General features: G+C 51.8%; 1 protein-coding gene across 3 annotated transcripts in view; it reads right to left on the reverse strand.

Annotated features, from left to right (window-relative positions):
* The window catches only part of MYO19 (myosin XIX), a 152479-nt gene that overhangs the window by 36234 nt on the left and 101264 nt on the right, over positions 1–14981 (reverse strand). For all 3 annotated transcript variants that reach the window (XR_003858125.1, XM_029611651.1, XM_029611652.1), the window contains one exon: positions 11295–11438. Coding sequence is in view for 2 of the 3 variants with exons in the window: in XM_029611651.1 (XP_029467511.1) it covers positions 11295–11438 (144 nt within the window). In the remaining variant the exon portion in view is untranslated. The remainder of the gene's footprint in view (positions 1–11294; positions 11439–14981) is intronic.

The following is a 14981-nucleotide window of genomic DNA, read 5'->3' on the forward strand; positions in this document are numbered from 1 at the left end:
CCGAGCACCAGACCTCAAAGACCTTCCAGACCCTTACGTAGGCGATCGACGTTGAAGCCTTACGCGCCTTGAGGAGGGTGTCCACCACAGAAACAGCGGAGCCCCTGTTCAGAAGCGCCCTCCTCTCAAAAGCCACGCCGCAAGACAGAAGGGTTCCGCCTGTTCCAAAAATACTGGGCCCTGATGCAGGAGCCGTGGAAGGTGCACGAGTCGGAGGGGCCCGTCCACCGACACGCCGAGCAGATCCGCAAACCACGGACGCCGCGGCCATTCCGGAGCCACTATGATGACCTGGCCGTGGTGCCGTTCCACCCTCCGAATCACCTTTCCCACCAGTGGCCAGGGGGGAAAAACATACAGTAGAATCTGAGTGGGCCAGGAGAGAGCCAGAGCATCGACGCCTTCCGCGCCTCGCTCTCGTCTTCGGCTGAAGAACCGAGGAGCTTTTGCGTTGGCGGCGGACGCCATGAGATCCATCGCCGGCGTCCCCCACCTGCGGGAGATCAGCGACATCGCCTCGTCGGAGAGAGACCACTCCCCCGGATCCAACGCTTGACGACTCAGAAAGTCTGCTTGAATGTTGTCCACCCCAGCAATGTGGGATGCCGCCAGCTGGTCCAGGAAACGTTCCGCCCACGCCATCAGGCGCGCGGCCTCCCCTGCGACAAGACGACTCCTGGTGCCCCCCTGCCGGTTGATGTATGCCACCGTCGTCGCATTGTCCGAGAGGACCCGAACCGCTCGTCCCCTGATCAGAGGCAGGAACTGTACCAGGGCTAGCCGAACCGCCCTTGTCTCCAGGCGGTTGATTGACCAGGTAGACTGCTCCACCGTCCACCTGCCCTGAGCCGAGCTCCGGAGACACACTGCCCCCCAACCGGACAAGCTTGCATCGGTAGTGACCACTACCCAGTCCGGCGTTTCCAGGGAACATCCTTGAGCTAGGTTCCTGGGGTCCAGCCACCACCTCAGACTGGACCGGGCGGCCGGGGGAAGAGGGAGAATCGCCTGGTAGTCCTGGGAAACTGGTTTCCATCTCGATAGCAAGGACATTTGCAGAGGCCGCAGGTGTGCAAAGGCCCAGGGCACCAAGCTGATCGCAAACGCCATGGAACCCAGAACTTGGAGATAGTCCCACGCCGTGTGTGTCTGAAGAGACGCAAACCGGACGATTAGATCCCGCAGCGCTTGAGCCTTGTCCGGACGCAGGAATACCTTGCCCAGAGCCGTGTCGAACCGCGCTCCCAGAAAATCCAACTGTTGGGCTGGCTTCAGGCTGCTCTTGCTGAAGTTCACCACCCAGCCAAGGGACTGAAGGAAAGACACCACCCTGTCGACTGCCGCCCGTCCCTGCGACAGAGACTTCGCACGAATGAGCCAGTCGTCCAAGTACGGGTGAACCAGGACGCCTTCTTTCCGGAGCGCGGCCGCTACCACCACCATAATCTTCGTGAAGGTTCTGGGCGCGGTCGCCAGGCCGAAAGGCAGCGCCTGAAACTGAAAATGTTGACCCAAGATTTTGAAACGAAGGAATCTGTGATGGGCCGGATGAATAGGGATATGTAGATATGCTTCCGTGAGGTCGAGGGAAGCTAAGAACTCCCCTTGATGAACCGCCGCAATGACCGAGCGGAGTGTTTCCATGCGAAACTTGGAGACACGGAGCACCTTGTTGATTTCCTTGAGGTCCAGAATGGGACGAAAGGCTCCGTCCTTCTTGGGGACCACGAAGTAAATCGAATAATGCCCCGAGCCCACCTCTCCGAAGGGGACGGGCGAGATGGCTCCCAGGGTCAGCAGCCTGTCCAGAGTGTGCTGCACCCCCTGTCTCTTGATACTTGACCCGCAGGGGGAGAAGACGAACCGATCCCTGGGGGCCCGCACAAATTCCAACGCGTAACCTTCTCTTACAATATCCAGGACCCATTGGTCCGTGGTGATGTTGGTCCATTCCTCGCGAAACAAAGCGATGCGACCTCCAATCCGGGGCAGCGAGGAGTGGACTGGCCTGACATCATTGGGAAGGCTTGCCTGAGGCTCCCTGAGCCGAGGAGTCCCTGGCCGGTCTGCGACCTCGAAAGGGCCGCGTCCACGTTTGCGACCTGGTGGAAGGTGTCCTAGGGCTCTGTGTTCTGGAGCCTCGGTAACGCCTCTGGGGGCGGTAGCGGTTCCTGGAAGTTCCAGTGTACGAACGAAAACCACGCTGCCGGTCCTCAGGCAACCTGTGGACCGAATTTTCCCCCAGGGTCTTGATGATCTGATCAAGGTCTTCACCAAAGAGAAACCTGCCCTTGAAGGGCAGAGCTCCCAGACTCGCCTTAGAGGAGGCGTCCGCCGCCCAATTCCTGAGCCACAGGAGTCTTCTGGCAGAGACGGCTGATGCCATGGTCCTTGCCAGGACCCTCAGCAGGTCGTGCAGAGAATCCGCCCCGTAAGCAATGACCGCCTCCAGGCGGTCAGCCTGGGCTGCCTCCTCGGGCGGTAACTGTTGAGAGGTGAGGAGCTGTTGAACCCATCTAAGCCCGGCTCTCTGAGTCAGCGAACCGCAGATAGCCGCCCGGACCCCCCAGCGCCGAGACTTCGAAGATCTTCTTGAGGGCGACCTCCAGCTTTCTATCCGAAATATCTCGCAGCGCGGTGCCCCCTGTGACCGGGATGGTAGTTCTCTTGGTGACGGCGGACACCGCTGAATCAACCTTGGGGACCCTGAGTAGGTCCAGAAAGTCCCCCGGAAGAGGGTAGAGCTTGTCCATCGCCCTGCCAACCCGAAGGGACGCCTCCGGGTTATCCCACTCCCGCACCAGAAGATGGAGAAACGAATCATGAATGGGAAAGGTCTTCGCTACGGGACGCAGACCTGCTAAGACAGGGTCACCCTTGGAGGTAGCTGAGGCTACGGAGGGAGCCGGGGGTCCCGGGGGTTCCACGGGAGGGTCGAGGTCCAACTCCTTGAGAACGTGGGGAATGAGCTCCGCCAATTCTTCCTTGCGAAAGATGCGAAGGACCCACGGATCATCGCATTCCAGGTGCGCTGCTAGGGCCAAATCGTCATCCACTTGTGACACTGGATCGCCCCCCAGGTTCGGGGCGGGTGACGGGCCCCCCAGGGAGAGTGGTATACTCAGGGGCAACCTGGTGCCGCCCCCTCCGGTCCCCGGTAGCGCAGCCGCAACACCCGAGGGCCTGGGGACCTTGGCGGGAGGAGGAGAGAAAGCTGTCCCCCCCTGAGGGCTCAGGCTCTGCAAATACGCCTGGTGCATAAGCACCACAAAGTCCGCTGAAAAACTGAGCGGGCCCGTGGAGGGAGAGGGCAGCGGGTCCCTGGGGAGTCCAGATGTGGAAGGCAGAGGCCCCGAATCCGAGGTCGGGGGGGCGGACGGCAAAAAATCTTCAGCGGGCTCCTCCGTGTCCGAGTCCGCGCTGCATTCTAGGTCCAAGATGGCCGCCGCTCCCGCCAAAGACGGGGGCGGGGCTAGCCCTCGAGGCCCGCGGCGCTCCTGGCGCGGCGGCGAAACTGTCGGCGGGGCGCCGCTCGTCTCCCCCTCGGGGAGACAACGACCGCATGGCCCGTCCCTCGAGGCGCCCTGACCCGGGCCGCCGCAGGACGGACAGCGCGCGCGTTGCATCGCGCCGAAGGGACGCCTCCGAGTGCCGCACGCCGGGAGAAGCCCCCCCCCCCCGGGAAAGCCTGAGATCGCGGCGCGGGAAGAGCGGGCTCGCCGTGCCTGCCCACACCCGCCCAAACACCCTCAACCCCGGGGACGGCAAGGGAATGGGACCTCCGTGCCGTCTGCGGCCCTGGGGAATGAAGCGTCGCAGGGCCGCGGGGGAGGTGAGACGCCGCAACGGTAAGGAGGGGAGAGGCTGGCCCTACCAGCATCCACCTCAAAACGCGCCCAAACCTGCGCTGAAAGAAAAAGGAACACAAGACAATAAAAACTACCCCCAAGCTTACCCCTGCAGATCCCAAGAAGAGAAGAATAAACGAGGTAAGAGGCAGTCCTGATGGCAGGCTGATCAGGGGAGCCCAGAAACCCCGGCTCCCTGCTGACCGAAACAAAATACTTTTTTTTTTTTTTTCAAAGAACTTGATCCATCAACAAAAGAAAGAATAATATATATATAGAGTAATAAACCCTAAATTTGGGGAAACAACGAGATCCCCTCCTCACATCTGCTGGAGTCAGAGAGATACTGAGGATCTAGGAGGGTGCACCAGTTTATATACCAGCACCCTCGAAGTTTTACTCTGACTCCATCTGCTGGACGGGGGACATAACCCACCGTCTGGACTGATCCTGTACGTACAGGGAATGGGCCTTTTTAATCATGTACTGTATTAATAAGATGCTTGCAGCTGTATCCTGCCTGCCTTAAGTTTCGTTTTTGTTACTGCCTGCCTTAAGTTTCGTTTTTGTTACATACCAGTTAGTTTCATTTCTGCTTTCTGACGTGTGATATACTCTGACTGTAAGCTACGCCTCTTTACCAGCATTACTGTATAAAAGTCAGCTCCCTAGGGGGAGTGGCATGCAGTTTTTCTGAGCACTAGCCAGGACTGCATCTTTGCTAGCTAATAAAGTCTATCTTTTACGGACCGGTTATTTTCTGGGGTCTTTGTTCTTACGGTAACAGTTCCAGGAGCGCAGGCCGCATGGCAGATCAGAAAAGAGCCAGACCACTAGCTATATCCATTTCCATTCGCCAAACTTTAGCAACCCAGCCCAGGACAAACCGCATAAAAGGGATACCTTCCTGCTCCACTAGGCTTGCAGTGCAGGGCTACCAGCAGGTTAGCAGAGTTGCTTACCTGTAACTGGTGTTCTCCCAGGACAGCAGAATGTAGTCCTCACATGTGGGTGACGTCACTGGACGAAGCCCTATCACGGAAAACCTGTCAAAGTTTCTAGAACTTTTGACTGGCACACTGAGCATGCCCAGCATGCCATAATCCCTGTAGCCACAGGGGTCTCCCTTCAGTCTCGTTTGTAGCAAAAGGTGCGAGCGAAAAAATAAAATAATAAAACGTTTCGGACCCAATTCCGTGGGGTGGCGGGTGGGTTTCGTGAGGACTACATTCTGCTGTCTTGGGAGAACACCTGGTAAGGGTAAGTAACTCTGCTTTCTCCCAAGACAAGCAGGATGGTCGTCCTCACATGTGGGTGATTAGCAAGCTACAGGCTGACTCATATTTAACTTGGACCAAGAGCATACAACTTGTGCAACAGGCACAACAACTGGTGTACTGTTGGTAAAAATGAGGCAGCCTGAAAATCACAGCAGATTGGATGTGGAAGGAGTTGGGATTATACTGGAAATAAGTTCTTCAAGACGGCTTGGCCAAAGGCAGAGTCTTGACATCCTTCCTTGTCCAGGCAGTAATGTGCTGCAAATGTGTGAAGAGAGTTCCATGTTGCATCGTTACAGATTTCAGCAATCGGTACTGAACGATAGTGTGCTACTGAGGTTGCCATGGCTCTCACTGAGTGCGCCTTTACTCGTCCCTGGAGAGGAAGGCCTGCTTTGTCATAGCAGAATTCAATACAGTCTGCTAGCCAATAGAAGAGAGTTTGTTAGCCCACAGCAACTCCTGGTTTGTTTTTACCGAAAGAAACAAAGAGTTGGGTGGATTTCCTATGGACTGCTGTGCAGTCTAGGTAAAATTCAAGTGCACGTTTACAGTCCAAGGTGTGTAAAACTCACTTGCCCTGGTGATAGTGAGGCCTTGGGAAAAATGTGGGCAAGACTATAGACTGATTCAAGTGGAAGTCAGTAACCACCTTGGGAAGGAATTTAGGGTGAGTACAGAGGACCACTCGGTCATGTAGAAACCTGGTATAGGGTGAGTATGTGACAAGTGCTTGCAACTCACTAACCCTTCGAGCAGATGTAATGGCTACTAGGAAGAGAACTTTCCATGTAAGAAATTTAACATTGCAGGAGTGCAAAGGCTCAAACGGGGAGCGCATGAGTCTTGTAAGTACTACGTTTAGGTCCCATTCAGTGACTGGTGGCTTTAGAGGGGGCTTAAGTTGAAGTAGGCCCCTCATAAACCTACTCACTAGGGGTTACACTGTTACCGGGTCATCCCCAACTCCTTTGTGGTATGCTGAGATGGCACTCAGGTGTACCCTTACCGAAGAAGTCTGGAGACCAGAGTCTGAAAGGTGCCAGAGATAGTCTAATAGAGATGGCATGGGGCAGGAAAAGGGGCCTATACCTTTTTGTGTGCACCATATCGTAAATCTATTCCACTTAGAACGATAGGATTTTCGTGTGGAAGGTTTTCGTGAAGCTACAAGCACTTGAGAGACATCAGTTGAAAGGTTGAGTGGTTTGAGGATCAAGCTTTCAACATCCAGGCAGTGAGGGATAGGGTCTGAAGGTTCGGATGGCATAGCATGCCTTGGTTCTGAGTTACGAAAGTGGGCGCTGCGCCCAGGCAAATGGGTTCTCTGATTGAGAGGTCGAGAAGCATGGGAAGCCATACTTGTCAAGGCCAATACGGGGCTATGAGTATCATTGACCCTTTGTTGCAGCTTCACGAGAGTTTTGGCTATCAGCAGTATCGGGGGTTACAAGTATAGGAGGCCTGTGTTCCAGGGGCGAGCAAAGGCGTCCATGGCTAACTTGTTTGGTTGTCTGTGCAGGGAGCAGAATCTGTCCATTTTGTGATTCAGTTCTGATGCAAAGAGGTCTATTGTTGGTTGACCCCAGCATTGGAAGATTCTGGTCGTTACCACAGGATCCAGAGACCACTCGTGGGGATGGAACTGTCGGCTGAGGCGATCTGCTAGTACGTTCTGTATGCCTGCCAGATAAGTGGTCCGGAGACACATGGGAGTGTGCAAGGTCCCAGGCCCAGATCTGCACGGCTTCCTGGCAGAGGAGATAAAAGCCTGTGCCTCCCTGTTTGTTCAAGTACCATATTGCAACTGTGTTGTCTGTTTGTATGAGAACAGTCTTGTGTGTAAGGCAGTCCTTGAACGCATACAGAGCATATCGTATAGCTCGAAGCTCTAGGAAGTTGATCTGAAACATTGCTTCGAGCTGGGTCCAAGTACCTTAAGTTTGAAGGTTGTTCACATGAGCTCCCCAACCCAAGTTGGATGCGTCTGTGGTTGCTAAAAGGGTAGACCTGTTGTCAAGTTGGCTTTGTTCGTCCACCAGAGAAGCAATAAACGTAACTGGTGGGTTACTTGAATCTGGGATGAAAGCGGTTGACTGGCTTGGAGCCACTGAGATTTCAAAGTCCATTGAGTTATTCTCATCGCCACCCTGGCCATAGGAGTGACATGGACCATGGAAGCCATGTGTCCCAGCAACGTTAGGAAGTGTTGGGTTGAGACTGTTACTTTTGTACGCAGAGACGAAGCTAGTTTGGAGAGTGGACTGCACGGTCGTTGGGCAGGAAGGCCTTTGCGATTGTGGTGTCCAAATCTGCACTGATGAAAGTAAGGAGATGAGATGGAGTCCGGAGGGATTTTTGGTAGTTGATGAGAAATCCCAAAGAGTAAGCAGATTGATAGTGAGCTTGAGAGCGTCGAGAGCTCCTTGCTTGGATTGGCTCTTGATGAGCCAGTCGTCCAGATAAGGAAAGACGTGTATGCTTTTCTTGCGTAGATGGGCCGCAGCCACTGCTAGGCACTTTGTAAATACACAGGGTGCCGAGGCAAGTCCGAAAGGCAGGACCCGGTACTGAAAGTGTTGGTGTCCCACTAGGAAACTCAGGTACTTGTGGTGATGTGGGAATATTGGAATGTGAGTGTAAGCGTCTTGAAGATCCAGAGAATAGAGCCAATCTCCTTTTTGCACAAGGGGAAGCATGGTGCCCAAGGACACCATCCTGAATTTTTCTTTTTGTAGAAATTTGTTGAGATTGCAGAGGTCTAAGATGGGGCGGAGGCTGCCTGATTTCTTTGGAATGAGAAAATAATGGGAATAGAACCCTCTGCCCTGCTGTGTCCTGGCACCCAGAAGGGTGGACAGTTCTGACTCTAGATCTTTCTGCATCCACAGTGGATTGGGTGGTGAGTCCAGGGGTACCATGAGGAAGTTTAGATGGTATCCCTGGGTTATGATGAATATCACCCATTGGTCTGTGGTAATGTTGAGCCAGTTGGTTATGAAATGGTGAATTTGACCTCCTACTGGCAAATCAGGATCTGGATTTGTGGCGTGGCTGCTGTTCTCTGGATAGGTCTCAAAATCCAGAGGCTTGGCCTGTTTGCGGTGGTGGCTGAGGCCTGGATGTCTTGGGCTGTCAAGGATGTGCTCTCTGAGACGGCCTAGTTGGCCTCACGCGAGATGCAGGTGGGTAGTAACTGCGAGGGCGATAAAATGGTTTTCTAGGGTCCCTTCTAGTGGATCTTCTTGCAGATAAAGGGGTCTCGGTAGTAACTGTGGATAATTGCATGGTCTCATTATGGTCTTTTAGTTGAGCCACTGCGTCTTGTATCTTGTCTCCGAATAGGTTTTCACCGGTACATGGCAAATCAGCAAGTTTGTCTTGGACTTCAGGTCTCAAGTCAGATGCTTTTAGCCAGGCCCACCTCCTGGTGCTGATTCCCGTAGCTGTCGTGCGAGAAGCTGTTTCAAAGGAGTCATAAGCAGCACAAACCTCATGTTTCCCAGCCTCAAGGCCTTTCTGTAGTATGGCGTTGAGACTATCTTGCTGTTGTTGGGGAAGAGAGTCGGCTATTCCCTGAACCTGCTTCCAGAGATTCCTCTGATACTGTGTCATGTAAAGTTGGTATACAGCTATTCGTGACACTAGCATAGAACCCCTGAAATATCTTGCGACCCAAGATATCAAGGAATTTTTGGTCTTTGCCAGGAGGTGTTGAAGAGTGTGGTCGTAGTCTTCTGGCCTCAACTACCAACGACTGATGGGGTAGTTGTGGTTTTTGGAATCCAGGAATATGTTGGACCAGATAAGTTGCATCTGTCCTCTTATTTACTGGCTGGACAGCACAATGTTGCTCCCAAGGACGATGTTGGAGATCCACTAGCACTTCATGTACAGGGATAGCCATGACTTATTTTGGAGCATCAACAAATTGAAGAACTTCCAATGTTTTATGGCGTGTGTCCTCCTTTGTAATCAGATCAAAGGGGATTGCCTCTGACATCTCCCTAACAAAATTGGCAAAAGAGAGATCTTCTGGGGGAGATTTTCTCCTTTCTTCCGGAGGAGATGGTTCTGCTAAGATATCCTCCATGGATGTGTCGGTGTCAACATCTTTCCATGTGTCAGAAGGAGGGAAGAAGGTTGGTAGTGTAGGACGTGTTGGCAACGGTGGATCCTTCGATGGCCTTGATGGAAGATGCGGTGGCACCGATGTGGGTTTCAGCAGCACTGGAGGCATCGAAGGAAAACGAGGGCCTCTCGGTCCCAAGAGCCCTGATGGACCTGGCATCGGTTCCGGCATTGGTGAAAGGTAACTGGAGTCCGTGCCTTCGTCATCTGAGGACCCTGGAATGGGAATCGGGGCTTTCAGAGGCTTTGTGGGTTGTTTTGGCATCAGTGGCCCGGGTTGTGTTGGAAGGGCTCCGATGAGTGTTTCCAGTCTGGTCAACAATGGTACAAATATCGATGGCTCCGGTGTTGGCGCCGGTACGGGGGCCGGCATAGATGGCTGTATATCTCGGACAGCATCGAGCACTGCCTGGCGAATGAAACCGTCCAGTTCCTCCCTGAAAGCTGGTATAGATATATCAGCTACAGGGATGGCAGGCTAGGCGCTACTGGCACCTCCACAGGGACTTGTGGGGGCTCAGTACCCGGCACCAATATCGGTGGGGATCGCCTTGGTTTTTTGGGTGGAGAGGGTGTTAAAGGCTCCTCCACCTGTGTCCTCTTCGCAAGCCGCTCGATAGCCATCGAGGCCGATGCGGTGTCGGCACCGGGAGTAGACACGCGTCGGTGTCGATGCTTCTCTCTGTGCTCAATCCAGTCTTTCTCCAGCACCGAGGTAGATGATACAGATGCCTTAGACGGAGTCAGTGATGGATGATCACCGCTGCCCTGGTGCTCCCAATGAGGTTTGATGACTAATTTCTTCGATGCTCCTGCCGGTGACAATTGGGTGGACGTCGATGGAGTCAGCTTGATTGTAAACAGGGTCTCCAGCTTGTCAAGGCGAGCCCGCCTACCCTTCGGAGTCATCTGGGCACAACTTGGGCAGTAAGAAACGTCGTGTGATGAGCAGAGGTACAGCGCACAGACATCATGTGGGTCGGTAATAGACATGGTATGGGGGTATTCCGGACATTTTCGGAAACCTGTTGCCATGATGGCAGAGGTTGAGGCCCAAAAACCGTCAATGGCCTGCGGACACCGAAAAAGGTAGGGGCAGGAACCGACCAGGGACAGTGAATTTTAGTCACCGAGCGATGAAAAAAAACAATATCGCAATGAGAGACCCCTATGAGGGAACTTTTTAATGAAGTAATCTTCAAGTTTTTTCCATGAGGAAAATTGTATGAGAAAATTCTCACAGAGCTCCTAACCACGAGGCAAACTGCAGCACGGAAAAAAAAAAGAGACTGAAGGGAGACCCCTGTGGTTACACGGATTATGGCATGCTGGGCATGCTCAGTGTGCCAGTCAAAAGTTCTAGAAACTTTGACAGAAAAGTTTTCCGTGATAGGGCTCCGTCCAATGATGTCATCCACATGTGAGGACTACCATCCTGCTTGTCCTGGAAGAACAATCGCTGTCTCATGGGGGATGAGGGATCTGGACCATCAGATGTCCACCCCACGGACTTCCAGACCGAACTACCAGAAGGATCACCAACCCACTGCTCGTCCGCCTCAACCCAGGGGGGATGGCCCCTACCAGGAACTCACAACCCCCTGGAAGGATCCAGAAATTTTCTCGTTTTAGATGGGGTTTTTTTCTCTCTCTCCAGCCTTCATGTTTTACCCCATCTATCATCTGCTGGAGACAGAAATACTGAGGGGCTGCAGGTAGCACACTGGGTTATGTTCAGTGTCAGTGAAACTTTCTCTGCTCCTTCTGCTGGTAGGGAGGCAAAACCCAGCAGTCTGGTCTGATCTGGGTAGGTACAGAGAACTGAATGCTTTCTTGCATTGTGACTATTATAGCTCATAATTTGGAGGCAGGGGAAGGGGGTGGAGAAAATTATGGCTCTAGGTATCACTGGAAAACATGAGGGGATGGAGAACTTAGTCTCCCTGATTTATCTGGAGATGGTTGCTGCCTGTACCCACACCTACCAAAAGAAAAAGAGGAGACAGAGCTGAAATTTTTGCTTAAGATGACAGACCTTAAATTTGGACACCACTGTTAGAACAGGTGCTCTGTTTTGGGTTTTGTTGTCAGTTTGTCCTTCCTCCACAGGGAATAGTTTCTGGATCAAGCAGTCTTGGGAATCCTGCAGAAGTTGGATCAGCTCTGCAGGGACTGGATCCTGTACAGGTACAAAAGTCAATGTGTTACTGCTTGTTACAACAAATGTTGAAGGGACTTTAGTTATTGCAGTATATTCCTTTACTAGGATCATCCAGAGCCAGGTAAAATGATAAACAGAATTATTTCCATGAGAACAGACTGGGACTTACAAAATGATATTCAGAGACAGGAATGTAATATGAGTTTTTATGTTAGCACAAACATACAAGTCTTCTGACTTCAATACAATTCACTCGAACACAAAGACAGGAAAATTAGTTTCTTACCTGATAATTTTCATTCCTGTAGTACCACAGATCAGTCCGGACTGTGGTTGAGCCTCCTGTACAGCAGATGGAGACAGACCAAAACTGAAAGGGTATCCTATATCAGGACAGAGCCTACCCTGCATCCCTTCAGTATAAACATTATCAAAGCAGATATAACCCGTAAAAAATCAAGCAAGCAACAAGAAACCGATAAATTGAACAACTGAAAGAATTCTATATAAAATCGCTCTTGCGTAGTTAATCAATTTCATCTAGTAAATGCTTCCGGTGCCTTAAAGCAATAATAGGAGATTCAGGTATCCGAGAACCTGTAAGAAAAAGAAACTTCAAGCGGACGGAACAGATCGAGCACGGGAGGGTGTCTGGACTGATCCGTGGTACTACAGGAACAAAAATTATCAGGTAAGAAACTTATTTTCCTTTCCCTGCATGTACCCGGATCAGTCCATACCGTGGGATGTACCAAAGCTTCCCTAAGCAGAGTGGGACAAAGACGGTCCCGCTTGAAGAACCTGCCGCCCGAAGGAGCCAAAAACTGGAGCCTGTACATCGAGTTAGTAATGACGAGCAAAGGTATGCAGAGATTTCCAAGTAGCTGCCCTGCATATTTCCTGCGGAGAGTCCAACTGACACTCCACCCAAGAAGTGGCCTGAGAACGCAAAGAGTGGGCCTTTAAGCCCTCTGGAATTGATCAACCTTTACAGATCTATGCAGACGCAATAGCCTCCTTTAACCAACGAGCAATCGTAGCCTTAGAAGCCTTGTTACCCTTATTTGGGCCACCCCATAGGACAAACAGATGATACGAGACCCGGAACTCATTTGTAACCTGGAGATAGCACAGTAAAACCCGTTTTACATCCAGGCACCAGAGATCACCACCAGATGTGTTCGCTATGTCTTCAGAAGAAAAAGCCGGGAGTTCCACCGACTGATTGACGTGAAAGGAAGACATGACCTTTGGCAAAAAGGAGGGTACCGTCTTGAGGGAGACCCCTGAATCAGAAAAACGTAGGAAAGGTTCCCTGCAAGACAAAGCTTGGAGCTCCGACACCCTTCTGGCGGAACAAATGGACACCAGGAAAACTGTTTTGAGAGTCAAATCCTTAAATGTAGCCTGCCGTAGAGGCTCGAAGGGTGCCTCACAGAGAACCCGAAGAACCAAGTTAAGACTCCACGAGGGACAAGTAGCCTGAACCGGCGGATTCAAGTGCTTGGCCCCCTTGAGGAAATGAACGACATCCAGATGAGCCGCCACCGCATAATTGTCAATGCTGCCTAAGAGGGAGCCGAGGGCAGAAACCTGCACCCGCAAGGAGCTGAAAGACAAACTCTTGGAGAGACCGTTCTGGAGGAAGGAAAGGACCTGGGATACCGGAGCCTTATGAGCCGACACTCCCGATGCGACACACACATTTTCAAAAACTTTCCAGACCCGGACATAAGCGAGAGAGGTAGACTGCTTCCAGACCCTCAACAGTGTGGATATAACTTCTTCCTTATATCCCTTCTTTCTCAATCTCTGCAGTTCAAAAGCCAGGTCACTAGACAAAAGTGATCTGCCTGATCGAAAAATACGGTTCCCTGCCGGAGAAGGCGTGGAAGATGGCCGAGGCGGAGGGCCGTCCATCGTGAGATTCACCAGATCCGCAAACCTCGGTCTGCGGGGCCACTCGGGTGCCACTAGGATGACGGGACCCCGATGGAGTTCTATTCTTCCGAGTACCTTTCCCACCAGCGGCCAAGGGGGGAAAACGTACAGGAGAACGTTGTGAGGCCAGGGAAGGACCAGTGCATCCACTCCTTCCGAGCAATTCTCCCTTCTGCGGCTGCTCATGGTCATAAAAAAGCTCAAGCCCCTACTTCATACTACTCATGATCTCAAAACTGTTATCCAAGATACCTTAACATCTAAGTTGGACTACTGCAACTCATTGTACCTTGGCCTCCCCTTCTCCACCAGACCTCTCCAGCTACTTCAAAATGCAACAGCAAGGTTAATCAGTAACGCACGTAAATCAGACCATATAACCCATATCCTCAAAGATCTACACTGGCTCCCCATCTCATCCCGCATCCTGTTCAAAATCCTCTCCATCATACACAAAGCTATCTACAATCATAACTCCTCATGGCTCAATGAACCTCTACAACCCACCCAATCCGTCTGCCCCACCAGAACGAATCTCAAATGCACTTTACAAGTCCCCACACTTAAGAAAGCCCAACTCTCAGCCACAAGGGCCCGTGCCCTCTCTATTGCTGGCCCTACTCATTGGAATTCTCTACCTCCCAATCTCCGTCTGGAGCCATGCCCATTTAAATTCAGAAAATTGCTAAAGACCTGGCTTTTTCACCAGGCCTTCCCGGATTAACACTCCTGACCCCGTCGTCCTGCCCCCTCCACTTCTAGCCTACCTAATCTAGTAAAACTTGTAATCCTGATTAACCCTATGTATGGTTGTAACCCTGTTTAACCCTATGTGCGGTTGTAACTCAACCGTAATTCAAGTAATCCTCTCAGATCCATATGTAAATTTGTAAATTGAGTAATCCTGTAAATCTTGTAAATTCCGATATTTGTTAATGATGTTTCCATCTATCCCGTTTCTCTCATTTACTTTAGTTTGTCAGGCTCGCTTTTATCGAGCCTCCTATCTTTGCCTTTCGGTTGTCCACCCCCATCTCCTGTTAATTGTATTTTCCATCTTTTGTTATTATGTAAACAGATATGATGTGTATTTTAATGTCGGTATAGAAAAGCTGTTAAATAAATAAATAAATAAATAAATAAAATAAGAACCTGGAAGCTTTCGCATTGTTCATTGTGGCCATCAGATCCAAGTGAGGGGTGACCCCCCCCCTGCGGACTATCAGATTCATCGCTCCATCTGACAACTCCCACTCACCAGGGTGTAGTCACTGGCGACTGAGGAAATCGGCTTGAACATTCTCCTTCCCCGCAATGTGAGAAGCTGATAAGCGATCCAGGTGGTGCTCCGCTCAGGCGAAGAGCTTGCTGGCTTCCACATCCACCAGGTGACTCCTGGTGCCTCCCTGCCAATTGATATAGGCTACAGTGGTGGAGTTGTCAGAGAGAACCCGCACCACCTTGCGACGGATCAGAGGAAGGAAAACCTTGAGCGCCAGATGGATCGCTCGAGCCTCCAGCCGATTGATGTGCCAGTGGGATTGAGCTGGGGACCAGTATTCCTGCGTAGACTGGGTTTGAAACACCGCTCCCCAGCCAGAGAGGCTGGCGTCTGTCGTG

The sequence above is a fragment of the Rhinatrema bivittatum genome, chromosome 8 (assembly GCF_901001135.1).
Source record: "Rhinatrema bivittatum chromosome 8, aRhiBiv1.1, whole genome shotgun sequence".
Lineage (NCBI taxonomy): Eukaryota > Metazoa > Chordata > Amphibia > Gymnophiona > Rhinatrematidae > Rhinatrema > Rhinatrema bivittatum.